Source organism: Trametes versicolor, assembly GCF_000271585.1.
Source record: "Trametes versicolor FP-101664 SS1 unplaced genomic scaffold TRAVEscaffold_2, whole genome shotgun sequence".
Classification (NCBI taxonomy): Eukaryota; Fungi; Basidiomycota; class Agaricomycetes; order Polyporales; family Polyporaceae; genus Trametes; species Trametes versicolor.
The window spans coordinates 1774945-1799659 of NW_007360322.1; the positions used below are offsets into that span (position 1 = coordinate 1774945).

Sequence of the window (24715 nt, forward strand, 5' to 3'; positions counted from 1 at the left end):
CATCCTTTAGCTAAGTTACATTGGTTCGAAGACATTATGGCGTTGATTCCAGACTATGTTCGAGGAGCGTTGGACGACGCAACTCATGCGTTATAGCCTAGGTGGAGGGTAGTATCATGCTTTGAACTCTGCACAGGTCCGGGTTACAATCGGCTAGCCGATACGCGCTCACTTCGCGCATGAATAGAATCCAAAATGGTGGGATGTAGGGTGGCGCGGCTCGTTCACATGTTTCTTCCGATGATGACTATCGTATACGTTCTTGGAGTCGTCATGAGCTAGAATGTCGCGGCAAGGAGGAAGCAGGACAACATACCCCACATGTTAAGCGCCCGCGGTGAATGTGATATATCCCTCCTCGCCTAAAGCGGCATGAGCAGCGCCCATAGCCAGACCCGACCAGGGCCAGCGATAGCAGCCTGCACCCATCCTCCATGTCGACGACGGCGACCGACCCTGCGGCGAGTCCGTTGCTCCTCCAGGATCCCTCCGCACCAGCCTTGGTGCTCTCAACAACACCGCCGTCGGATCCACCTCCACCCTACCCCTCGGGGCGCCGCACACGACAGGCGCGCAGCGGACGCAGGCGACGCAACGCTCCCGACACCAGCGAGTACTCGCATACACAAGCACCTTCGGACGAATATGAAACACCACCCGTAGCCCCGGGCAGCCTGCACTGTGGCCCGGAAGGAGTTGATGATCCAGATGCGACGGAGACGACCCCCCTGTTGAGCACAAACCCCAGCTCCCCGCGTGCGCTGCTGCCCGCGGGCACGGTCCACCGTCGGCGCACGCTCTCGCTCACCAGCACGTTGCACTCCTCGACATCTCTCGCGCCATCGTTCGCGCAAACGCTATTCTCCGCATTCCACCCGGAGCGCGATTCGGACCTCGACCCGGAGTGCCGTGAGGAGGACGGCGGGGAGCATGAGGAGCTGGAGCCCGAGCTCGAGAGCCCTCTCGTGCGCGACTACGACCAACAACAAAGAGCCCTTGCAGCGGACCTCTCCGGGTACGCCCACCGTCATGCTCAACGACAGCAGCCGCTCTCAGCCGGCGCGCGTTGGCGACGGTACTTCCAGCCCCTCGGGCGGCGAGCGTACTACTCCGCGCTCCTCCACCTGCTCGTCCTCAACTTCCCATACGCTCTAGCAGCCTGGATCTTCCTCTTCGTGTTCACCCTGGTGCGTGCCTTTGTCCCTGTCCCTTCCTGCGCCTCTGCCGCGGATGCCCGGCCGTTGACGCCATATGCTAATCTTGCCGCGTTATCGCTATGCCCTTGACAGGTTGGCACATGCACGCTCATGGCCCTCCCCCTCGGCGCGGTGCTCTGCTTCGCCGACCTCTTCGGCGCGCGCGTCCTCGCACGGGGCGAGCTCGCGCTGCAGACGAGGTTCCACGGCCCGCTCGCCTATACCATCCCCTGGCCGCCCCAGCCGATCTTCACGCGCATGCGCGCCCCCTCCCCCGCACAAATTGAGTCGGGCGTCCCCGCGAACGCATCCGTGCCCGAGGGCTCCTTCTACAAGAACTCGTACGCGATGTTCACGGACCCGACGTCGTACCAGGCGCTCTTCTACTTTCTCGTGCTCAAGCCGGGCATCACGGTGCTGATGTTCCTGCTGTTTGCGGTGCTCGTGCCGGTCGCGGCTGTCCTGGTGCTCCCGCTCCCGGCGGTGTTGCGGCTCGCGCGGAGGATGGGGATCTGGCAGGCGAACGTGGCGGTGGAGGGGCTCTACTTTGCTGCCCGATGAGCGGTGCGGAGTCCGGACGGCGCTGGAGCGCCTCTTTTCTAGCGTACTGTATGATAATGTATGTTACTCACTTCACTTCTCTCATTTTCCGCTCAATATTGCAACGTACGCTCATACTTGCACCGTTATAACTCTGACATATCTACATATATGCGCATGTGAGATCCTTTGCACGCCGCACTTCATACCATGTAGATAGACGCTGCAATGAGGTAGGCTTACCTGACGGAGTACTCACTACTCGTCCGGACCGGGAGGCTTCTCGTGAAGAGGTGCAGTTAAAAGCCGTACCGAGCGATCGAGGTACCTGAATTTGTGCACGAGAATGTGCAAAAGAGACATAGAACGCCGATTGCAGAAGAAATACACGACGTCTGCCACGACATGTATCTGCAGTGTGCCCACCGAAAACGGAAGCGCGAAAAAAGAGCCCGGCAGTGTTCGAGAAGTCTAGAAGGCTATGAGTGCTTCTGAAGGTGAATAGCGCAGATACGCGACTTATACACACATAAACTGCATGATTTTTACATGTAAAGGAGCTCTGGCCGAGAAGGCCGCGGGTATATAACAGGTTGTTGACGAGGGCCCGGTTCCTCAAATTGACAACGTTGAAGCACGGGAGATAGTAGGGTGTGTGAAGGATAGCCAGGAAGAGTCCCCTGTGCAATTCGAACAGGTAAGAGCCTGTCCGAGAAGGCGTCGAGGCCGATACCCTCGCGATCGTCGGGAGATTAGAGCTCAGCGCAGACGAACAGATGCAGGCCTTGGCGCGTAGCGTGCCTAGTAGAGAGAAGAGGTTATGAGGATTCCTCACAACGCAGAGCAGAGACGCCGCGGATGTGTGCAAGAAAGGCAAGTCGGCCGGGTCGTTGGCTGTCGTCGGTTTAGGATCTGAGATGGGGTGATCGGGCGATCTCGATGTGTCCATAGACGGAGGAAGCTGGGCGCTTGCAGGAATTGTCACCTTCACTTCGTCTGTCCGTGTCGACAGAGGCGCAAAGACGGCACCGGTGGCAGATCCCTTCAACCCAATGCTCGGCCTGCTCTGTCACCTGTGGCTGCGACAGCCGTTGCACCACTTGGAGTTTGAGTTGGCCGCGCCGCTCGTCCATGCCCGGCGGGTCCAAGTCGACCGGTGTCCGAGTCGAGGAGGTTCGGCGGCGATGGGCACAGGCAAACGGAAGGAGCAAGGTGCTATCGTAGCGCAAGAGTTGTCAAACGGCTCACGGAATCGGCCCCGTTGGGGCGCGCACACAGAAGCTTCGAATTCCACGGGGGCGGTCTGTTCGCGATCTGTGGACGGACACCCTGCCCAATCGCCCGCCCGCCGAAGCTTCCCTTGCGCTGTCCATCTCAGTGAGCGGCCCCAGCCTGCGCACGCAGCTCACCGCTTTCCCCGCGAGTTTTCCACGGCGCGTGATGTCATCCGGGCTACTTGCGGCCCTTTCAGCCAGCCATCGAGCACCGGTCAATCCAGGACGTGCTCGGCAGCAGTCTGAGCCCACAACATATATAAGCACCCGTCGACGGTGCCGGGCCCTCCAGCTTCGCGCCCTATCGCCCATTTCGAGTGCAGTCCGCCATATTCCTGGCGGATAACCTTCTTGTTTGTTCCCGCTTCTATCTGTCTACTACATACCCCTCACATCTGTCCCCTCCCTGCTTCACTTGCTCCGCCCCGTCACCTTCTCCTGCCCCGCTTTCCCCCTTGCCTCATCTCTCTCACCAGCGCCCTCGAACTATTATCATGCCCTCTGCAGAACTTCCGAAAGTACGTCCCTCATCACTCACAGCTACCGCCGTGCTAAACGGAGCCACCTAAATCACAGCACGCTCAGATCCTCGTCATTGGCGGCGGTCCCGGTGGCAGCTATACCGCCTCCGCCCTTGCTCGCGAAGGTTATGATGTCGTCCTTTTTGAGGCCGCAAAATTCCCGAGGTTCGTTGTCACATCCTGGAACTCCTACTTCGCTTACTGACAACCTCATCCACAAAAGATACCATATCGGCGAATCTCTCATACCATCCGTCAGACATTTCCTACGCTTCATAGATGCGGAACACAAAGTCATCAAGCATGGTTTCGCCCGTAAAGTGAGCACTCCGAACCGCTGTTCGGATCCCCCTTCCCGCCATGCAGGCGGCTCGCCGAGCATCGTCTTCTGGGGGTTTCGTATCGCGCTGGAATAGCGCCTGAACATCCTTGTTTGACAGCCCGGCTCCGCAATCAAATTCAACCAGTATATGCAAGAAGGATGTGAGTATCCATATTTCCTTTCGACACTCCGTATATCCTTGGCGTGCTCGTCTAGGCCGTCCACGCGACCCAGAATCCGCGGGGATCGTGCCTCATGCCGACACTCCTGTCAATCACCTCGTCCCAAAGCTGACCGCTCCCCTCTAGACACGGACTTCGTCGCGCTCGGCGCGTCTAACAGCGCATGGAACGTCGTCCGGTCCGAGTTCGACCACCTACTCTTGCAGCACGCCGCAGCATCCGGCGCCCATGTGTACGAGCAGACGCGTGTCACCGAAATCCACTTCGAGGAAACCCCTCCCGCCTCCCCCATCCAGCCGCGCATCGACTCCCCGCTCTCTCGCCAATGCCAAGACGAGCGTCCCACCCGGCCGGTACCGCGCCGGCGGACGAGCGCTGTCGAATTTGCACTCAACGACGGTCCGAGCGCAGACTCCCTCGGCCGCCCCCAGAGCGTGAGCTACGAGACGGCGTTCGGTGGCACGGGCGAGATCACCTTCGACTACCTCGTCGACGCCAGCGGACGTGCTGGTCTGATGAGTACGAAGTAAGCCTTTCGGGCGTTCTCTACCTGTATATGCGCTAACGCCCTCTTGTGTTAGATATTTGAAAAACCGCAAGTTCAATGCTTCGCTCAAGAACGTCGCGGTATGGGGGTACTGGAAAAATACGGGCATGTATGGCCAGGGAACTGACAGGGAAAACGCGCCCTTCTTCGAAGCACTCAGTGGTGAGTATCGTCTACTGCACACAAACACTCCTTGTTATAGTTGCTGATACGTACCTTGCAGATGAGTCCGGGTGGGCGTGGTTCATTCCCCTCCACAAGGGCCTCACATCCGTTGGCATCGTTATGGACCAAAAGCAACTCGGTATCCGGTCCCGTGCTTCATCATCCGCTAGTGGTTCCCCCTCTCTTGGCAACAGCGTCCGCCGTGATACTCTCTCAGCGCGCACATCCTCCACTCTAGCGGAGCGCTATCTGTCGTTCCTGGAACTGGCCCCTGGCGTGCTTGATCTCATCGGCGATGGCGAACTAGTGTCACTGAAGACCGACGAAGACGATGACGAGGATGCGGAGATCCCGGTAGCGAGGAGTGCCAGCGACTACAGCTACTCCGCATCACATTACGCCGGTCCCGGGTGGAGGTTGGTCGGGGATGCTGGATGTGAGTTCGGTTGGTTTCAGGCATGGAACTGCACGCTAATCGTATGCAGCCTTCATCGACCCGTTCTTCTCCTCAGGGGTGCACCTGGCCATGACCGGCGCACTATCAGCTGCTGCTTCAATCGCTGCCTCAATTCGAGGAGACTGCCCGGAGGCGGACGCAGCGGCTTGGTACAGCAGCCGCGTGTCCGTTTCCTACACGCGGTACTACCCACATGCTAAAAGGCTCCCGAATGACACTGACGCACTCGGGCAGCTTCTTGATAGTCGTTCTGAGTGCATACAAGCAGATCCGGTGCCAGTCCGAGGGCATCCTTGCCGACGTCGACGAGGACAACTTCGACGCAGCATTCGCTTTCCTCCGACCAGGTCAGCGCGCCATTACCCGCTTCTTCTCAAGGCCGCACTAACCACGCACCCTGCAGTGATCCAAGGCGGAGCCGACATGGGCGCGCGCCTCTCCGAAGACGAAGTGCAGCGCGCGCTCGACTTCTGCGTGCACCTCTTCGACCCCACCACGCCCGAGCAGCACGAGAGCGCGCGGCGCAAGATCGAGCTCGCGAGCGGCCTCGTCGGTGCCGCCCACGACGCCGCGGTGCCTGACGCGGACCCGCTTCGCCTCCTCGACGTCCGCGCGCCCGTGGTCGACCCCGTGCACCTCGAGCAGCTGCTGCGTCAGCAGCTGCACCTGCAGGAGAACCTCCCCGCCTCCGCGTCGGGTGCGCACGGCGGCCCGCCGCGCCCCCCAGACATCGTCACGCAGGAGCTGAGCATGGTGCTCAATAAGGTGAACGCGCGCCGCGTCATCCACTCTGAGCATGGGAACGGGCTGAACAGCCTGGAGGAGGAGGAGCTCGCGGGGTACGCGTTGCGTCTGCGCCTGGGCGAGCTCGGCCTGCGTCGGGCGGGCGGGGACAAGGGAGCGGGTACCAGGCCATGAAAAGGTCGAAGGTCGAAGTGGGGGGAGGCTGTAAGTTATGTGTCGATATGTGCGTTTGATGTGGGGGCCAGAGGACCGCTTTCCTTGCACTTTGTTGAGGAGGGATACGATACCAAGATGGAGATCTGAGAATGATGTATTTGCCTCGATGTTGTGTGTAGTTGTATGTACTCTGTTGCATTCGCTGTGGAATCCTATACGCTTGTACGCGTCATGCGCGTCGTCATCGACATCGTGCAAAGCGAGAGCTCTCTGGGACTGGGACCAGCTCACTCTGGGCGAAGTTAGAACTAGGATGTGACATAGTCGTTAAAACGAGCGTTCGATCTACGGGAACAACAGACGCATCTATATGCAAGTAGTACTGTAATATCGGTCCTCTCCCCAGGCTCTTGTCCCCGAGGCGTCCACACACGAGCTCCATTGAGTCCCGGCACAGCCGCGACCCCTCCTACAACTTCTCCAGCGGCGTCTAGTCCCATTTGATGCGCCGCGCGTACTCCCGGATGTTCGACACATACGAGTCCCGCACCTCGTCCCCCGCGCCCGTCGCGACCTTCAGGATGATCTCGTTCAGCGCAGTCGACCCCAGCACGTCCACGTGGTCGCTCGTCGTCCCCCCGCCCCGCGGGATCGTCGCGACCGGGTTATGCGGTAGCTGCGCCCATTGCCGTCAGCCATCCAGCTTTGTTTTTACAAGCAAACAAGCAAAAGCAGACAAATAGTGAGACGTACCTCGACAGTGACGACCTTGATCCCCGCGGGGTTCCACCGCTCGCGCTTCCAGCCCTCGACACACATCGCGCCCAGGCTCAGCAGGCTCACCGTGCCGTCGCCCTCGCCCATCTTCACCCCGTTGAGGATGCGCGGGCGCGTCGCGTCGTCCGTGTACTCGGCGTCGATGTGCGTGCTGCGCGCGAGGGGGAGGTCGAGTGGGGTGCGCGGGGAGACGCAGTCGGCGCCGGTGGAGGCGTCGGCGTTGTCGGTGCAGACGGCGAGCGGCTGGTCGGGCTGGACTTCGTCGTATTCGTATTCTTGCTGCGTGTACCAGTAGGAGCGCTAGGAAGGAAGGGCATAAATGGAGCGACAGTCTGGAGGGGAATGAAGGGGTACCTCAGTCTCTTTGCCGTGTCCGTACACACAGTACATCTTCATCGAGGGCGCATATGGTAGCCTTCGGACGTTATTAGTCAGCGCGCGTGTGTTTGCCCGCTTTCGAGACGTACTGAATCTCCAACGGATTCGTCCACTTCGTGAAGTCCAAATTGTTCGCCTTCAGCTTCTCCACGTCCCGCTCCAGCCCGAACGAGTAGTTGCTCGCCAGCATTTTCTGCACGTCCCGTCAGCCCTATTCCCCCACTGCTTCCCTGCGCCTCGCCAGCCTCCAGGACAGCGACTCACTTGGAACGTTGTGGGCGTGCGCTCGAGGATCCACGTACCCGCCTCGGTCGACGTCATGTTGAACAGCCCGTCCTCGCCGTCGATGCCGACCGAGTTGTTGCGGAACGAGATGAGCGCGCCGTGGCTGTGCGTCGTGTTGTCGAGGTCGTCCGGCGCCCACGTCGCGTTGCCCCACACGTCGTCGCCACCCTGTCCGATTCGTGAGTGAGCAGACGGGAGAGGAGGAGGCGGTTAGGGAGGGGCGCGCCTTGATCCACATGCTGGCGCTGCCCGCCCAGCTGCGGAAGAGCTTCTGGCGCTCCTTGCGAGAGAAGAAGCGTTCGAGGACTGTAAATCAGAGCGGAAGGCGTAAGGGATGCAGGGTAGCGGTCATATGTCGAGAAATGACGGACCATATGCGCCGGCCGGGTTGATCTGTACGGTGTCCTTCATCTCCCCAGAGAGGAACGCGGCCATCGCTTTCGCCTGTCCGACTGCATCAAGACCGGTGAAGTATCCTGGACTGAATGCGACATACCACGCCCTAAAACGACATAGGGAAACTCATCAGTGATTGAAAGGAATTTGACAGGAATAAGTAGCGCACCAGATGCGTTCCGGCGACAGTGATCAGTGCTTCGATGTGGTTCTACCAAGGGGCAATAAGTTCAGTGCGCTGGAGGACGAGGGCAACGAGCCAGGCTCATACCTCGACCCAGTCGGGGCCACCCTTGCCGTGTTCCGGAGACTCGACCCATTTCATGCTATATGCGTGTAAGTAATGTGGACCGCGTCGCTACACCGCATACGGGACCGGGACGCACAAATACTAGGTACCACGATTAGTGTGAGGTAGGCACTAATGAAGAAAGTGCGCGACGTACCAGGATGATCTATTCGTGCGCATGTAGGAGTAAGACACATGAAAATGTATACGAGCCGCGGAAGGAGTACTGACCGAGCTGCCCATGGAATGCGCGGTCAGGACGACCTTGCGATTCTCTCGTGCCCTGGATGCATGATATGAGTTACGACCTAGCGTACTCCAAGAGCTTTGTGAGTGTACTGCTTACACGAAGCCTTCAATAGTCGCCCGGAGCTTCGAGAAGTACCCATCCCGCTCCTCAAGGTTGTAGTACGACAACCGCCAGTCGTACGGAGCCAAGTGTAGGTTGTTGGTGTCGTAGTTGACAGCTGCAAGGTTCTCGACGATCTTTGACCTGGAGACACCCGAGGAACAGGTACGTAAATATATTCGCCTTTCCACTACATACATATGCACAGGCGCGAGTCGCGACGTACCATAGCCAGTACCCCTGTATGAAGCTGCTCGCTGCGTCAATGCCCTCAGCAGCCCTGACCTTTGCACCAGGTGGGTCTAAACCAGTAACGGGGTCGAGCATGAGTGCAGCGATCCATTTGTCGCGGTTGAAGGTGACCTGGGAGAGCATAGAGAACCCTCCCCAGACCTTCTTGCGGAAGAACGCCCTGTAATCGGGTGAGGTGGCCCATGACTCCAAACCCTGTGTGCTATACGCGTTACTACGGATGGTGGCGTGTACAGGGGAGACACTTGCGGTAGAGATGATACCGGGAATGAGGACGACAGGGTGCTTGGCGGATAGACCTCTCTCGGCGATCTTCTCGCCCACGGTGAACTCCAGACCGTTCGTGTTCAGCTTCCATGGCTCCGGGATATTGCTCCATATCCTCTGCCATTCGAGCTCAACACGTGAGAGGTCAAGTTGTGGCAGGTCCAGGTTGGGGAACTCGGGCATGGTGATCTCGAACTCGTCCATGAGGAGAGCGAGATGGGTCTGGAAGTCATGAAAGTCGCTGGGCTGCACGAATATGAAGCCCAGGAGGATACCCACTTGCCGTTCTGTTAAAAGAAGGTACGACACTAGTATACGGAAAGGACTTACGGATCAGGCCTAGGGGAAAGAGGAAGCGACGGGTAGCATAGAAGTGTCGTGCATCCTGCCGAGACGATCTTTATGTTAGAGCCGGGACCGGCGGCCGCGCGCGCAAGGCGTGACTGCATTTCCTTACCTGCTTGACCACCTTTCCCTTCTTTTCGAGCTTGTCAGCGAGCTTGTCGGCTAGCTTGATCTCGAGCCTGTCCTCCAAATCGTCAGCAGTCTTGATGGTGTCTTTGTCGTGTTGTTCGTCAGGGCGGTCATGTTGGGCCAGGACGGAGTCGGACTGATTTCGTTTCTGCAGTCCGCGGCGCGTGAGGGTCATGACGGGAAGCTGAGAGGTCGTGCGTCGTAGCGGGGTCTGCCGTCGTGTCAAAGAGAGGAGTGCTGCGTTATGGGGGCGCTGCACAGTCTGGCACAGAGCCGCACAGTTCCGACCTGTCTACGATGACGGCGGCGACGCGCCTGCGAAACCCTATCACATGCCCGCCGCGTGTCTCTTGGCCCTAACCCTAACCGTTCCACTTTCGTCATCGATGACCAGAGGCCTCTGGCTCACCTAAAGCGACCGCCACCTCCATAGTATAGCCTGCCTCCGGTTCTACTGTTAAGAAAGCGGGTGAGTGACGGTCATCCTAAAGCATACTGCAGCATACACTCCACCCACCTACATCAGCCCGAATGCGATTCTTCCATGTGGCGTGGCAGCGGCCGCTTGAACAACACTCAATTTGCCGCGTTGCTACCTCTCTCCTCCCCCTCGTAGAGTAGTATTCTCGTCTGCCTAAGGGAGACAACTTCGCCTCCATGGGGGCGCACCATGACGGAAGGATGTGAAACGTGGGAGCTGTGGACTCATCGCGACCTCGCAGACTCGCAGTAATTGGGTGAGTACTCACATGCACAAGGAGCCTGCTGCCGCAGTTGTGCGCATGCTAAAGCTGACCTTTGTATCGCTTCCACAAGCCTGTCGGTCAGTGTGCAGTGCACCCGGTCTCCGGCAGTCCTTTGTGATGCCCTGAGCCGTGATAGCCTTGTCTGCGCAGTATCTCTTGGCTGGCCTGTGCACCTGTGTGCGTTTTTCTTCCAATCTTCATGTTCAAGTACACTGAGAGCATGTTAAAGTGTCATCCAAAGTTCTCAGCTGGAATGACAGTCGATATTTTGTCTTGTAGTTACTCCGAGCTACCACTAGCGTTGCACTACGGGCGGTAGCAAACCCTCCTGCAAGTTCGCACGGCGCCTACGTGTCCTCTCACGGCATCGCCATTTCTGCGTCGACGCTCTCACAGATCCACTCTCTATCACCGCTTGTGCGACCATTTGTCTCCTTCAGGTATTAGTCGGCGCCCACCCCGGCACCGTCGCTCACTCTCCTCCTCTGGGCCCACCGATCTCACACCGGCGCCCCCCACGCACACAGCCCGCCCGGTGCCAATCTCCCGTCGCGAACGCCAGGCGCACGTCCGGCAGGCGGTACCCCGACATCTGTCTGCGCCCTTGCAGGCGTGGCCCTGTCCGCTGTGGGAGATCTTCCGGCTCCGTGGGCTCGGAATTTACCAATCGTGCGGACACGACCCGAGGCTGCGACACTTCCCACTGACGTGCGCGCCGCACAATGCTCGGAGCTCCTCCGGACGGCGCGTCCTATAAACCAGGCACGCCGACGTCTTCCTCCTCCTCTTCAGCCACCCCTCTCTCTGTCCGCCCGCCCTCTGTTCCTCCGCGCCACCACCACCTCCTCGTCCGCACCCGCCTAAGCGCTAGCTATCCATCATGCCTCCCCCGGTCAAGACGCAGCCCCCCACCAAGCTCGAATTCACGATGAACTCGTTGCGCAACACCGCGCTTTCCACGGATGACGACACGATGCACTACGAAATCGTCACACGTTACTGGCACCCGAACGTCACCAAGATCAACAAGTTCGACATGGAGACCCGCGAGCTCATCACCATTGGCGAGATCGAGGGCCTGCAAACGAAGGAGCCCCGCGTACGCTTCGGCGGTGACAAAGGCCAGTGGATCTCGGCGACCGACTTCCTGAAATACGACGCAGATAACACGTGAGTCTACGTTTCCGTCTGGACTTCTACGCGTGTACTTACTCCGAACCATCGTTTCTGTAGCGGCGGAACTTTCAAAGTGTCAGAGGACGCTGAGTACCGGTGGAAGACGCACAAGGGCCGCTTCCAGGTGCGTGCCGCCTCTAATCCCGGACGCGTGTGCGTCATCGCTCACCGCCTTGCCCCAACGCAGCTCATTAAGTCCGACGACCCCGAGAAGAAGCCGCTCGCTGAGTTCCACCCACACCAGCGGCACTTCTTCGTCTTCCGGATGTCGAAGCACGCCTACTTCCAGCTCCAGCCAATCCCGGAGATCATGCAGGCGATCGACAAGTTCATCGGTGCGTCATCGTCTGCCCTTCCCCTGTTCTGTCCGGCCTTACATATCTGACCGCGTTCTCCCTCAGTGAGCTATCTCCTGGTCGAGCGCAGGCGGAGAGACTCGCGCATCAAAGTGAAACTGCAGCCAAACTCAAACTAAGCGGTCCGGCGCACGTACACATTCATCACATCCCTGTACCTGTGATATATTGTGGCAAGCCATCCTCTCATTCATTCTTGGGCTCTTCGACGGTAAATTCGACACACAAGGCGTCCACATCCTCGTCTGTCTGTAATGGTCCCTCTATTCTGTTCATCGCACGCTTAATACACTTAGATTCCATACATCCAGGGTCTTTGAAACTATATCCGGCTACCCCTCTTGATACTGCGAGGCCTGACAGATCTAAGGTAGCAAACGCGCGCAAAAGTGTCATTGCTATTAAGAGCGCTCGCTGATCAGCCGCTACCAAACGCCTCGCCAAATGCCGGATATTAGGCGCCGTTAACTTCTTGCTAACTCTACCGCCAACTGCCATGTGCGTAATGCTGTACTACCACTGACTACCATGTCCCGACGACCCACTCCCCTGTGTCTGATATCTCACACAGAGGGGCCGAAAGCGATCACGGCATGTACAGACACCTTCTTGAGACTAAGTACTGCGAAGACCTTTGAACAATATCGGGCGAACTGCATGATGAAGTAAGTTGTAACTTCTTCAAGTCCCACTGACAGCCTGGCCGAGGACCGAGCCCGATATAATGAGTGTCATGTATCGTGCAGCACATGTTCAAACTCCACATCTGCACTGCCGTAGCGAAGGTGGGTGAAACATCTAAGAAGATTTCACCAAACACTGCGATCGCCACGGAGTCCCTCCCGCTGAGCAGCGATCCCCGCGGGACGTTGCGACGCGTCAGTCGCTTATACCCTGCTCAGGTATGTAATCCTCCTTCGCCTGGTGCTGGCTGGCACAGCTTTGCTTATGCGTTATTCAGCTAGAGGGCTCGACACGGTGATCAGACGGCGACCGCTCAGCGCCCAAGCCAATTTGTCCTTTGCGACGCTCGGCAATCTTGAGCTGGTATGTGCAGCTCAACGGTTCTCAGATTTCTGGTGATGTACGTGGATATGGCGGAATGGCTTGGTCACTTCTTCCGGGCCTGCGGATGAGCGTTGAAGCTTCATCACTCTTTTTACCGCTCCTTCGACGAGGAATATACTTCAGTAGTAAGCCTCTCCTCCGCGTCGTTTTCGTGAAATTGTCATTCTGATGGCCTTGTTCACTTTATGGTAGGTCTTGCATCGCTCTCGAGACTGTCGTTCATCTTGGTCACTTTCAGGTAATGCTGTGACACCGCCGGAGGATGCGCTAGCGCAAGATTTTATGCTTCTAGCACCACCCGCAAGCAACCAGATCACTAAGCGCTCCGAGATTCGGTCTCATCTGAACTCGCGTAGGGAAGCCCCCCCGCCCTGCCATAGCCATGCAGCCCGTCTCTTCCCCGCGAGAGACAGGGCGTTTGTGCGTGCTCTACGACGCAAGCCCGTGGATTCGCCTGCATCTCCTTCTGTCGTGCGGGGTACACTGTATCGCCATCTCACTCCACATCCGAGTACTTGTATTCGCCTAGGGCAGGACGTCGTACTTCATATCTTTCCTTCTTTCCCTTTCTTTCTGCTTTCCCTTCTCGTTTCCTCTTCGACGATGAGCATGAGTGCAGGCTCCAACAACAGCATGGCGGCGGCGGCGGCGCTCGCGGCAGAAGACCGAGCCATTTGGGTGGAGCGGAACAAGGAGTACTCTTACCAGCTGTGGTGGTTCGTCGCCAGCTTCATCGGCCTCGTCGCAGTCGGCCAGCTCCTCTCTTGGTTCTCGGCTCGCCTCTTCAGGCCGCCTTGTCCCTCTCCGCTCACAGAGAAGAGTGACGCCGAAGGACGCGGTGCCGTCCGCGCCCGTCGGTTCTCCTGGAGTCGGATGCCCATCGCGCTGGTCAACTACTTCCGCATGCTCGCCTTCAGGAACACCGTCGACTTCGGCGAGAAGTACAGCTTCACCTATGCAGAGGCCTTCATCACCCTTGGTTACGTCGTCGCCATTTTCACGTGGGAGTTTGTGAACAGTGCGTCGTTTTCAAGCTTCGTCCTGCTCTGTGCTGCGCTGACAATTGTGGATAGCGACGGACCTTTTTGGAAACCTCTTGAGCTTTACCTATTGGTCGGGGAGAGCAGGGGCACTGGCCGTTAGCCAGTTTCCGTTGATCACTGCGCTCGGGACGAAGAACAGCAGCATTGCTTGTGAGTTGGATATCCTTCGCTGGCCTCGCCTGCTCGCAGTGGTCCTGACCACCGCTGTGCCCCACAGATATCACAGGAGTCAGCTATGACAAGGTGCGTCATCTTCACTAGTAATCACACACGAAATTAAAACCTATGTCGGAACTCATCAACAGTTGAACTTCATTCATCGCATGATGGCTCGTGTCGTGTTCGTCCTCCTTTGGGTTCACGCGGGCTCCAAGGTGAATACCTTCTCACTGCCGACGCGATAGGTATACTGATAAGTTTGTGGTATTCTCTATACATAGATCATGCAGTAAGTAGAGGCTCGCCAAATGACCGCAGCAATTGTATTGATTTTGTTGTAGCCTTCCACCCGCCTTCTGGAAGACGACGTACATCCAAGTAGCCTTGGCCGCCATCATCGCTTTCACCATTCTAGTGATCGTCGCGCATCGGTCTATCCGTGCTCGTTACTATGAATTCTTCTTCTTCACGCATTTTGCGATGGTCATGTGAGTACATCCTTCTATCTACCCGCTGTCCTAACGAGTATTCAACGCATCCGTGATACCCATGCAGGATTATGCTCATCGGCGGTTACTTACACGCAAAGAACTTCTCTCCGCTCTACACCTACATCTGGCCTTCGTTCATCATCTGGGGAGCCGATCGCTTCCTGCGCCTGTTCCGTCTGGTGTACTACAACAACTACTTCTGCTCCTCCGCCCCGCGGCCCCTCACAGGCATCGACGCTTCCGTGGAGCTCCTTTCGGCCCAGTTTGTGCGCTTGCGCTTCCATCGGCCCCCGCAGCTCAAGTGGACGCCCGGCCAGGCTGCTTTCCTGATCATGCCCTCCGTCTCCACCATCCCGTTCGAGGCGCACCCATTCACGATTGCCAGTGTCGACTCGCGTTACCGACTGCAAGGGAAGTCTATGCCGATGGAGCGGACGGACTCGCTGTCAACGATGAACGACCGGACCGACATGCCTCTGATAGGTATCCCAGCGTCGGAGGAGCTACAATTTATGATCAATGTTCGCGAGGGCTTTACGAAGCGGCTCGCGCAGGCGGCGGAGATGGGCCGGAAGGTCAAGGTCTTCGTAGATGGGCCGTATGGGTTCTCTCCCAACTTGCACGGCGACGACACGGTCGTGCTCGTAGCAGGTACGTCGGAGATCATCTCAGAAGAGCGCACATTGCTGACTGGGGCTTTCTATTCTTCAGGCGGTTCTGGTATCTCTCTCGTTCTCTCCATGTTCCTCGGACTCGTGAGGTAAGGGCGATGCGCTTTATCGTAGCTCCAGCATCTGAAGGAGGGTTTTTCTAGCGACGTCCAGAACGGCAAAAGCAGGTGCAGGAGGGTCGTCTTTGTGTGGTCTATCCGTGATCCTAGTAAGTCCTCCTTTGCGTTCAAGGCGTATCGTGCTTCACACACAACGCCCAGAGCAACTGGACTGGATATCCGAGGCGATGGGCAACGCCCTCGAGGTCGCCCCGGAGAAGCTTGACATCTCCGTCCGTATCTTCATGACCGGCCGCGCACGGATGCCCGACCAGACGCCCCTTATGAGCGACAGCGACGACGACGGAAATATGTCCTCCGACGAGATGACAACACCTACCATGGAGATGATGGAGATGCGCAGGCCTCTGATGAGCTTCGCTGCCGTCCAGCTTACCCATGGTAGGCCGGAGCTGGGCAAGCTTCTTAAGGACGAGGTGTCGGCCACTGTTGGTCGCATTTCTGTCACCGGTGAGTGTGGTGTTCGAAAGATGCCGACACGCAATACTGACGCTTCATCAGTCTGTGGGTCTCAAGCGATTGCGAAGGCATGTCGTGACGCTCTCCGGTTGCCGTTCATCGAGCCTCTGTACGGCGGCCCTAGCGTCGTGCTCCACGTTGAGTCGTTTGGTTACGCATAGATGATTGGGATCGTCAACCCACCCCCCGTACGCTCCCTCGGAATATCGTACATATTATATAATCTTAGCACAGGCACTGCTCGTCAGTCGCACGGACTCTTGTTTGTCATTCTCGGATGGAAGGGGCAGCGCGGCGCACATGTTGAAAGCGCTTTCCGGCTCATCACTAGACGACGCGCTACGTCGGCGTGGCTTGTAGTTCTTAACAGTGCTCGCAAACCCCTTCCTATATATGGTATATATCTTCGACATAGTCACGTATGTGCTCCGAGCAGATGTGTAGCTTATTGCTGGTTTCACGGCGCTTGTCGCGGGGCCTGACGCGCGAATTTCGCGCCACGCGCCCGTTTGGAGGATGTCGACGCGGATCGTCGATAGCTCGCTCATACCTCCATGTAATTCGGTATTTATTTCAGATTCTGAGTCTCCTCATCAGTGCGGAAGGCACGGTCCAAAAATCGACGCGATATTCGAAGTTTAAGTGAACTCCTCCTCGAGCCCCTTCCCCAGAGCAGAACGAAGATTACCCGCCAAGATCCCATTCGATGTAGAGTCCACACTCTGTTTTGCAAAACGGTTGGGCTATTAACCCACCTGAGTTTTGCAAAACATTGGGGTAGCACTACCTACCTGCTCACCTGAAAACAGACCCCCGGAATGTATTGGATGTACATCAAATGCTACGTAAGGTAGTTACGAAGGGTTACAACGCTGACCGGCCCACCAAATATTAAATGTGACGAAGGAAAAAAAAGCCAAAACAAGGTATTGAACCTCAATGCTCACCCACTTACGAAGTAGCCCAAACAGCGGCTTCAACCACTACACCATAGAAGACTTACAAGGGCACATGTGAATATCAATACATCCCTATTTCAACTACCCTCCTGAAGACATCAATGTTCTAAGTTCGCAACCGCCCACTTAAGCAGGCGCCTAGTTCATACCAATAGGTCCCCTGCTGAGCCTTCAGCACATATTATGCTGCAATTTATGCATCCAAAATGGCTTAGGAATCAATATTACATAGCTTCCGGTCGCATTGTTGAGTCCAGGACAGCAAACTTGAGGTATTGTGCACGAGTAGAAGGGTGTTGGAGCGCACGATATATTCTCTGAGCTTGAGCCAGTTCTAATGCTGCTTTGCTGTAGTGGTATTTACCGCAGAGAAAGTGATGTATCTCTTGAACTTCCAGGTTCAAATCTGTTGCTTGCCACTTTTCCTGAAGACGTGAATTTTGCTCCCTTTTAAGACGCATTTAAACGGGCGCTTATAACACAGCCACATTGATAACCCAGTGTTTTGCAAACCGCCCTTGGGCTATTACCCCACGTGTTTTGCAAAACAAAATGTAGACGGCTCCTCCACTCTGTCGTCATTAAGAAAAGCCTGGATGTCGTGCATGGCAGTGCGCTGCACCTCTCCTGGTACACGAACCTCATGAGCGCCATCATCCTGGCACCCATCATCATTCTCGTCGGGGAGCTTCCCGGGGTCATGAAGCTCTTGTTCGGCGCGAATGAGAACGCCGCGGGCCAGATGAGCACACTCGCGACATTTGTTATGGGCTCCCTCATTACGGCAAGTATTCTGCGACTGCTCATGTGATGCGTCCGCGCTGACAACGTCTCTACAGGGCGCGTTCGGCTTCCTCATGAGCCTCGCAAGTTTGATGTCAATCAAAGTCACTTCACCCATCACGCATATGGTCTCCTCCGCCGTGCGCGGTGTCGCGGTGTCCCTCCTAGGCGTGTGGTTGTTCCACGACATCGTTACTCAGTAAGCACGTGTCGTTTGTATGACGACACTCCTCATCCTGATCTCGCGACACTCGCTGTAGGGGCCGCGCATCGTCCATTGGCATCATCCTCCTTGGCTCAATCTGGTATACCTGGATCAAGCACGTCGAGTCGCAACCGGCGACTCCGAGCAAAGCTCACTACGAACCGGTTCCTCTCGAACAGCTCGAGGAGGGCAAGAGCAGCCCAACTGGCCACGCTTCGCACCGGCACTCGCAGTCGGCGCGTGATGCGCGCGACTGAGCGCAGTGCAGCAGCGCTCGGGCGTGATAGACCTTATTTGCAAAGGACGACCATCCCTATGTACGTGGTTACCATAGCATGCCATGACGGTGATAATGTATAGAGGTTTGTTCTGCTTACTTGACTGTGGTCTTCGTCAATCCTCTCGCGCTGAACGTTGCTCAGTGAGCATGCACCACACCTTGTAGGCACATTGTGCGATAAGTCACTGGGTGGAAACACCTCGTGGTCTAATGTGGAGCACGCTAGAGTAGGTGGTAAAACAACGCCGAATTCCGTTTACTCTTGAGATAGAGTATAGGTAAAACACCTGGAATATCTCCTCGCGGGTTTATGGCTCATTGATATCCACTGTGCCCATCCTCACGACCATACATCTGTGCTTAATTCTCAGCCCTTGTGCTGTACATGGGCTACTCAGAGTGTCAGACATCCACAAACAACACAACATGTTTCCTCCGCTTGACCAATGCTAGGCTATGTGTTACATGCATCCGACCATTTTATCGTGTCTATGATTGAGATCCAGAGGCCATCACAGGAACTGATAAGCTCAACCCATGGACCACCTGCTCACCAGCACAGGTGCAAAGAAATGACTTGGGCATGGACGAGTGTGTGCCGCACGCCTCCTATTTACGTCCGCATGTCGTCCCTGCTCGACAGCGGGAGGTCGTGTTGCTTCCCATTGCTGCCCTGCCTTCTTTGCACCATTGCTGGATTGCTGGAGGCTTCTGGGCAAAGAAATGTATGTTGTATGGGGATGTGGAAAAGAGGTAGAAGTTGAGAACAAAAATGTAGAAATGGTGGGAGTGTCCATTACTATAGAAAAAGGTGACAAGCAATGATAACCTGGAACATCAGACATACTGGTAAGTATTTGGATATAAGGGAGACTTAGGACTCACTAGGATGCTACCCACTTTTTTGGTTTCTGTGTCTTCTTTGTAGTTGCTGTGGTGTTCAAACTTCAATTGGTGTTGCTGCACATGATAAATCAATAATGAGAGGGAAAAACATATATTATAGCAATACACTCACTTGGATGAGGGGATTGCTTCTGTTTGTGAGCCCTTGTCCCATAAATGGGTATATTGCGTGTTCTCATCTAAGAAGTGTAAATGTGTGTCAGTGCAATGACCCTGAGTGAATTTTAAATTTTAACAAACCATGCATTTCAACATGCACTGCAAGTGTGTCCTTCAAGGCAGGCAGGCCTTTTGTGATCTCTGTGGACCACCAATTTTTGCCAAAGGCTGCATCATTTTCTTCCAGGTGGATGGTGAATTCTGGAATGGAGTGTAAATTCTGTAAACACTGCTGCATTGCCTCACCACTGATGGCATTGAGCATATCATGCCGACTATGCCAATACTTTCCTTCCCAGTAAGTAGTCTTCAACAAGATGTCACAAATCTTGAAATGTGATGATCGCACATGTCTCAACACTTGTGCGAGAAGATCAGCTCCTCCGGAAATACTGTCTCGAAACCAAATGTGCATGGTGAGTTCTTTCAGAGATACCATCTTACCCACAAATTCAAGGAAGCTGCCTAGTAGAGAGTTGAAGTGAGAGAAGACGACACATGACATGGTTATACTCACCTGACACTGCTGTAGCAGTTGTGAACAAAAATTTCAACTTTGTGAGATTCATCAGTGACCCAAATGCTCCTTGTGGGGGATAGCCCTGGATGTGCGGCAGATGTTCATTCTGATAAGGGGGTTACAAAGGTACAAACAGGTTTGGACATTGAAAGTTCACCCAAATTTCCAAATCTCGCAGGCACAGTTTGTGCTGCATCTTCAATGCTGTCTTCTCCAGGTTGGCTGATACCGCTGCAATCGGTGTGCTATGTCTGCCATGACTATATGTACAAGACTGCAACTGGGGCATTGCCCAGATGACATGGAAGAATTCTCTTGCTGAAGCGGCCGATCTATTCCTGAACTTCAATTCAACCACACTTGTAAGTTTGGACAGCAACGGGACCAGGCAGTTGTGCACGTATTTTGGCGGGAAGCATGTCAAATCTATGTTCATTTCCAGCCTCTGACAGTTCCTTAGTATAGACAAGCTGAGCACCTGGGCTAAGGGTGCATAGCTTCCAAAGAAAGATATGTCAATTGCTCCCACATATTCAGCAAGCTCGGGTCTCGCTATGAATGTATCGGTGATCTGGGTTACACTCTCACTGTACCACAGATGCACCTCGCGGTAGAGGTTGAACTGGCTCCGGGGTAGCCATGCAGAGCACGTCAAGGCGCAGGCTCTCAGAGTCTTATTGCGGTCCGTCCAGACGAAATTGAAACACTCATCGATGATGCACTCACAGACCTCGATTGGGAGGCACGAGTTCTCCATGGTCCTTGAGGCCCTGCAAGAAAGCGAAGTCGCGAGCGCAGCGTAAGTGGAGACAGCAGCAGCGGGGTCGTCGCAGAGGGCAAGACGGATTCCCTGTCAGGACGTGAATTGTATTTGTATCTGCTCCGGTCGATCCGCAACCATGCACCGCATCGCGGAAATTATATAACTTTATACGACAGGCCTCGTGAGCACCCGCACCCTGCGCGTAGAGAGGGTAGCTGAACGTACTATGAACTGCACGGCCTACAGCGAGGCGTGTGCACCGCTCGACACAGCGCGGCTGAAAGGTTAACCGGCTACGGCCTCAGCGCAGGGGACGGGTGCAGCGCGAGGACATCGAGGATACGTACACGCTGTCCGTGCGAGACGTCGAAGAGAAGCGGTAGGTGCTTCCCGGAACTCGGGTCGCCCGGCACCAGAGCACCCGAGGGCGGCGAGAGACGCCGACGGTGCGCGCGGTATCGCAGTATTTGGGCGGAAGGGCTTGACCAGTGGGATGCAGGGTCTCGCGAAGGCGAGACCCAGTGGCCAAAAAAACAGGACGGGGAGAGCTGTGCTGATGATGCCGATGAGGCGAACGACGGATCGAAGCGACACGCACGAGGCGGTGGTGGACGGCAGAGGCGGGAGAAAACACGGCGAGGAAAGATACATGCGCACCTGAGGGCGATGGTCGAACGTCGTTGACCGAAGGACCGGGAAAAGATGATCGTACCGACGGTGCTTTGCACACCGCGCGCGTCGGACAGCGAGCATAACTTCGTCCTATGACCGTGTGGGAATCTTTCACACGGCGGCAGGATAATGACCAGTTGTCAGAGACAACGGCAGTTTAGAACAGAAAGATATGGGATAAACCAATTGGGGACAGCAGCCATGGTCGCGGGGTGAGCGTGCGCGAAGGAGGGGTGCGAACTCACAATGCCAGACAGATTCACGTTGTACGCATGATCTTCACGAATTCGAAGTAGTCGATGTTTGCGAATGCGACAGCAACTTGGCAGTGGCTAAGCATAATTTGTGGGTAAGTACTAGCCAGGCGACACGACTGGCCTGGGACGGGGAAGCGTGGCGGCAGACCAACATGGGACAGCTCCTCCTCCAGGGCGTTGCGCAACAATCCATACACACGAATGCACGCACTATTTTCCCAAGCATTGACATGCGCGCGAGGTCCTTCTCCTGTTGCATGAGGGCAGGTGGTCCTGTCTATGGCTCCATTATCGGTGAGAATTGAGGCGTCGAGCTGCGCCGCGTTCCAAGTACCCAGCAAGCTTGAAGAAGCTTAAGCGTAGTATACGAAGCCATCGAGAAATCCAGCAGCGGATGGTATGAGGTAAACCCAATGCACTTGAGGTTACAAGGGAACGCGAGCGGAAAGACGAGGTCAAGGAAGTTCAAGGAAGACGACATACGTGACCGTCTTGGGAGACTAGAGGCGGGCGTTAGGCGCCGCGCCCGTACTAGTAGGGCGTCCGTCCTGCCATGCAGATGTCGAACAGGGTGACGCGCAGACCACCGGATGACTGCCAGTTGATGTGTGTGTAGAGGATGAAGCAGAGTGTGAGTGAGGAGACACATCGGAATATTCATGTAGGAGATACGGAATTATGCACAGTTCGGACGACATGTGTGCGGCGTGTATATCGCTAGTCCCCCCCGGTCGCACACCAGCTAGATGAAGCACTCTGAACGACGTGTCATAGCAAGACTGACTACCTCTACGGAGTGACGTCCACACAGAAATTCGGCGGAAACACACTATATGCGTACAAGTACACGGCCACGGCACACGCGCGAGCGTCCAGACATCGACGCCGACTCAAAGCTGATACATAATACCGCACCACGAAAGGGGGGGGGGCGACCGAGCGGATCCACGGAGTCTATGGTACAAGCTCACAGGCCCTGGCCTGGCACGAGGGAGAGCATACATGTGAGCGGAAAACTTGGAGCACGGAAGGAGGCACATCACGATAGCATAGAAACGAGATCGAGGGGCATTGAACCAGGGCAATACAACACACCGCAGCGAAGAACAGACACATAGGCGACGACACAGGAGTCCGGGCGGAAACGTGGTGCGCTGGGATCAGCGCCGTTCAGGGTGCCCGCGGAAGGGGTTTCGACAGAGGGCGTTGCGACGAGCTGACCGGGACCCGAGGTCCTGCGGCGCCCCAGATATCGCGGTTTCCAACCCTCTGAGTAATGTGCTGGCTTCTACGGGCGAGTCACGGCCCCCCTCGTACAGGAGCCCCTGGTGTTTCACGCGACGCAGTAGGTGCTGCAGTCGTTCGCGGAGAGATAGTCTAGGAGTATGATTCCGATGCACGGCATCGACGCTGTCCAGCCGCCATTATTCCACAGCTGGGCCATCGAAGACAGCGCGGGGTACGGCCCGGGCTGGGTACCGTTCGTCCTCGCGTCGACGTGGTAAGGGAGGGAGCGATCGGCGTATCCCATAGTCCCTTGGTGAAGGAAGCCGACGTCCATCTTGCGGGAATACACAGGGTCGGCGTACGCAGCAGGTACGCCGGTGCTGTACGCGACGGCTGAGTGCTCAGTGAGCGCAGGGTACGAGCCGAACCCGTCCGGCAGCGGCTGGCTCTGGCTTTGACTTTGGCTTTGGTTCTGACTCTGGCTGGACGAGTACAACTCCTGGCCCTGGCTCAACGGAAACATTGGAGAGCGCCCCAACGACAGCGACTGGACGCGTTGATGGCTGTGCCCGACCGGCGGCAACCCGTTGTAGGAGCGACTCGTTCCGAGAGGCACAGACCCGTGTCCGAGACTGAGCGCGGATTGCAGGGGGTACGCGGGTGACTGCACGTGCGCGATCTGCGACTGGCTCTGCAGCTGGTACGACGGATACGAGGGGCCACTTGTGGTGCCCGCGGCGCCCTGGAAGCCGAGCCCGTCGCTCTCGCTCGAGGACCATATCGACGGACCGCCGCCAAGAGGGTTTGAGCCGAACAGCATGTGGGCAGGAGGCGACGACGCCTGGCGAACGTGCAGCGATCGAGTTAAGTCGCCCTTCGGCGGAGTCCGGTGGAGGACGTTCGCGGTCCTGGGCAGTGGTGACACTGGGCGGGAGCCCCGAAGGCGGCGTGAGGTCCACACTGCGCTTCGGGACGAAGTTGGGAGACCGGGAAGGCGGACTGCGCGGGCTTAGAGCGGGCGCAACCGGGCTAGAGACGTGGGGCCTAGGGGGTGAGATCGCAGGTGGCGGCACACTCTTCGGCGCGGAGACAACAACCGGATCCCGAGAGATAGGTGGAGGAACGGGAGCCGCGCTGACAAGGGGGATTGAGTCGGGGCATATCGGGTTACAGAGGGAAGGACTAACCGGGGTTCCCACACGATCTCATCCTCTTCATCATCATCTCCGGCCTCAGTTGGGGGACCTAACGCCTTGCGGAAAGCGGCATCGACAGGATCATCCTCCGTGCGAGTGATATCTGTCATGTTATCCTCATCCCGATCCATACTGCGGGGCTCGTATGTCAGATGCGGTAGGAACTGAGGAGGTTCTTTGAGCGGGACGTCGGAGGCGGGCGGATCTTCTGAGCGGGTCGTCGATCTGCAGCGGGCAGATAGTACGTTCCTTCGACCAAGAAGCTGCCTTCAAAGACGTTCAGTGGACAGATCTATAACAACAGCATGGCTTGTTACTAGCTTCTCTCCCGGCGTCCGAGACTGACATACCTCGTCCCTAGCGAGAGCTTGTGCGTCTGCAAGGAGATCCGCGATCCTCATGAGTTGCTCCTCGTTTGGATGCACTTGCTCTGGCTGCAACGTCTTCACCTTCGCAGGTCCGCCATTACGATCATCAACGGGTACGTCTTTGGAAGCGGTAGTTGCTCCGACAACCTCACTCGGAACGAACTTTTTCAGCGGCAGGAAGCCCGCCATCTCCACATCCTCGTCCAAAGTCGTCACAAGCTTCGGGAGCTTCTGTTGGGGGAACATACGCCACAGAGCGGTCGCGAACTGCGCATATGATCGCCAAAATTCGGGGAGACCAGGCATTGTGGGAGTGGTAGTCGCACCGCTCGAGCGTCTGTCGCTATCTCGTCTACGGTCGCGGCCCTTCGGCTTCGAAGACGACGGGGTGTCGGGTGCGGCGCCGTTCGCGATGTGCTGCTGCCACGCCTGAGCGAGGTAGCGCAGGTTCGCTCTCAGCCATTTGCTCCCGATTCTAAGAGCGGGTAGTAGCCGCTTAGCAATCCCTCCGACCCGCGGTCTAATCTTAACGATGAGCCTGCTGCATGCGGCGTCGCTAAG

The 24715-nt window shown here is 56.6% G+C and overlaps 7 protein-coding genes across 7 annotated transcripts; 5 read left to right on the forward strand and 2 right to left on the reverse strand.

Annotated features, from left to right (window-relative positions):
* The first annotated feature begins 421 nt into the window (after positions 1 to 421).
* TRAVEDRAFT_69141 (uncharacterized protein) lies at positions 422 to 1934 on the forward strand. The gene is made up of 2 exons (XM_008036154.1): positions 422 to 1187; positions 1290 to 1934. The coding sequence occupies exons 1-2, from the start codon at positions 435 to 437 to the stop codon at positions 1755 to 1757; spliced, it is 1221 nt and encodes a 406-aa protein (XP_008034345.1). The 5' UTR covers positions 422 to 434; the 3' UTR covers positions 1758 to 1934.
* Positions 1935 to 3504: 1570 nt separating this feature from the next.
* On the forward strand, positions 3505 to 6122 carry TRAVEDRAFT_69142 (FAD/NAD-P-binding domain-containing protein; the record flags this gene model as incomplete). Its single annotated transcript, XM_008036155.1, has 10 exons — positions 3505 to 3528; positions 3587 to 3696; positions 3755 to 3851; positions 3972 to 4014; positions 4162 to 4561; positions 4617 to 4744; positions 4806 to 5183; positions 5233 to 5386; positions 5439 to 5551; positions 5608 to 6122. The coding sequence occupies 10 exons, from the start codon at positions 3505 to 3507 to the stop codon at positions 6120 to 6122; spliced, it is 1962 nt and encodes a 653-aa protein (XP_008034346.1).
* Positions 6123 to 6414: 292 nt separating this feature from the next.
* Positions 6415 to 9811, reverse strand: TRAVEDRAFT_56169 (LACT-domain-containing protein). The gene is made up of 14 exons (XM_008035787.1): positions 9555 to 9811; positions 9428 to 9482; positions 9080 to 9375; positions 8805 to 9025; positions 8576 to 8722; positions 8212 to 8266; positions 8110 to 8151; positions 7916 to 7994; positions 7771 to 7850; positions 7524 to 7712; positions 7349 to 7452; positions 7236 to 7296; positions 6858 to 7181; positions 6415 to 6780 (listed from the first exon to the last, which is right to left on the reverse strand). Exons 1-14 carry the CDS (start codon positions 9744 to 9746, stop codon positions 6595 to 6597), a joined length of 2031 nt encoding a protein of 676 aa, XP_008033978.1. The 5' UTR covers positions 9747 to 9811; the 3' UTR covers positions 6415 to 6594.
* A 450-nt stretch (positions 9812 to 10261) lies between these two features.
* Positions 10262 to 12159, forward strand: TRAVEDRAFT_26467 (uncharacterized protein). The gene is made up of 6 exons (XM_008035364.1): positions 10262 to 10308; positions 10388 to 10494; positions 10547 to 11487; positions 11551 to 11617; positions 11681 to 11828; positions 11895 to 12159. Exons 3-6 carry the CDS (start codon positions 11198 to 11200, stop codon positions 11966 to 11968), a joined length of 579 nt encoding a protein of 192 aa, XP_008033555.1. The 5' UTR covers positions 10262 to 10308; positions 10388 to 10494; positions 10547 to 11197; the 3' UTR covers positions 11969 to 12159.
* Positions 12160 to 13550: 1391 nt separating this feature from the next.
* On the forward strand, positions 13551 to 16020 carry TRAVEDRAFT_113854 (uncharacterized protein; the record flags this gene model as incomplete). The annotated part of the gene is made up of 10 exons (XM_008036157.1): positions 13551 to 13935; positions 13991 to 14110; positions 14178 to 14203; positions 14266 to 14334; positions 14483 to 14607; positions 14675 to 15261; positions 15322 to 15370; positions 15425 to 15489; positions 15542 to 15850; positions 15902 to 16020. The coding sequence occupies 10 exons, from the start codon at positions 13551 to 13553 to the stop codon at positions 16018 to 16020; spliced, it is 1854 nt and encodes a 617-aa protein (XP_008034348.1).
* A 1366-nt stretch (positions 16021 to 17386) lies between these two features.
* TRAVEDRAFT_113099 (uncharacterized protein) lies at positions 17387 to 17804 on the forward strand (the record flags this gene model as incomplete). The annotated part of the gene is made up of 2 exons (XM_008036158.1): positions 17387 to 17625; positions 17681 to 17804. Coding segments are annotated over 2 exons (363 nt in total), but the record flags the coding sequence as incomplete, so codon positions are not given.
* A 4892-nt stretch (positions 17805 to 22696) lies between these two features.
* Positions 22697 to 24460, reverse strand: TRAVEDRAFT_43273 (uncharacterized protein; the record flags this gene model as incomplete). The annotated part of the gene is made up of 4 exons (XM_008035611.1): positions 22697 to 23431; positions 23514 to 23724; positions 23778 to 24049; positions 24137 to 24460. 4 exons carry the CDS (start codon positions 24458 to 24460, stop codon positions 22697 to 22699), a joined length of 1542 nt encoding a protein of 513 aa, XP_008033802.1.
* Positions 24461 to 24715: the final 255 nt, after the last annotated feature.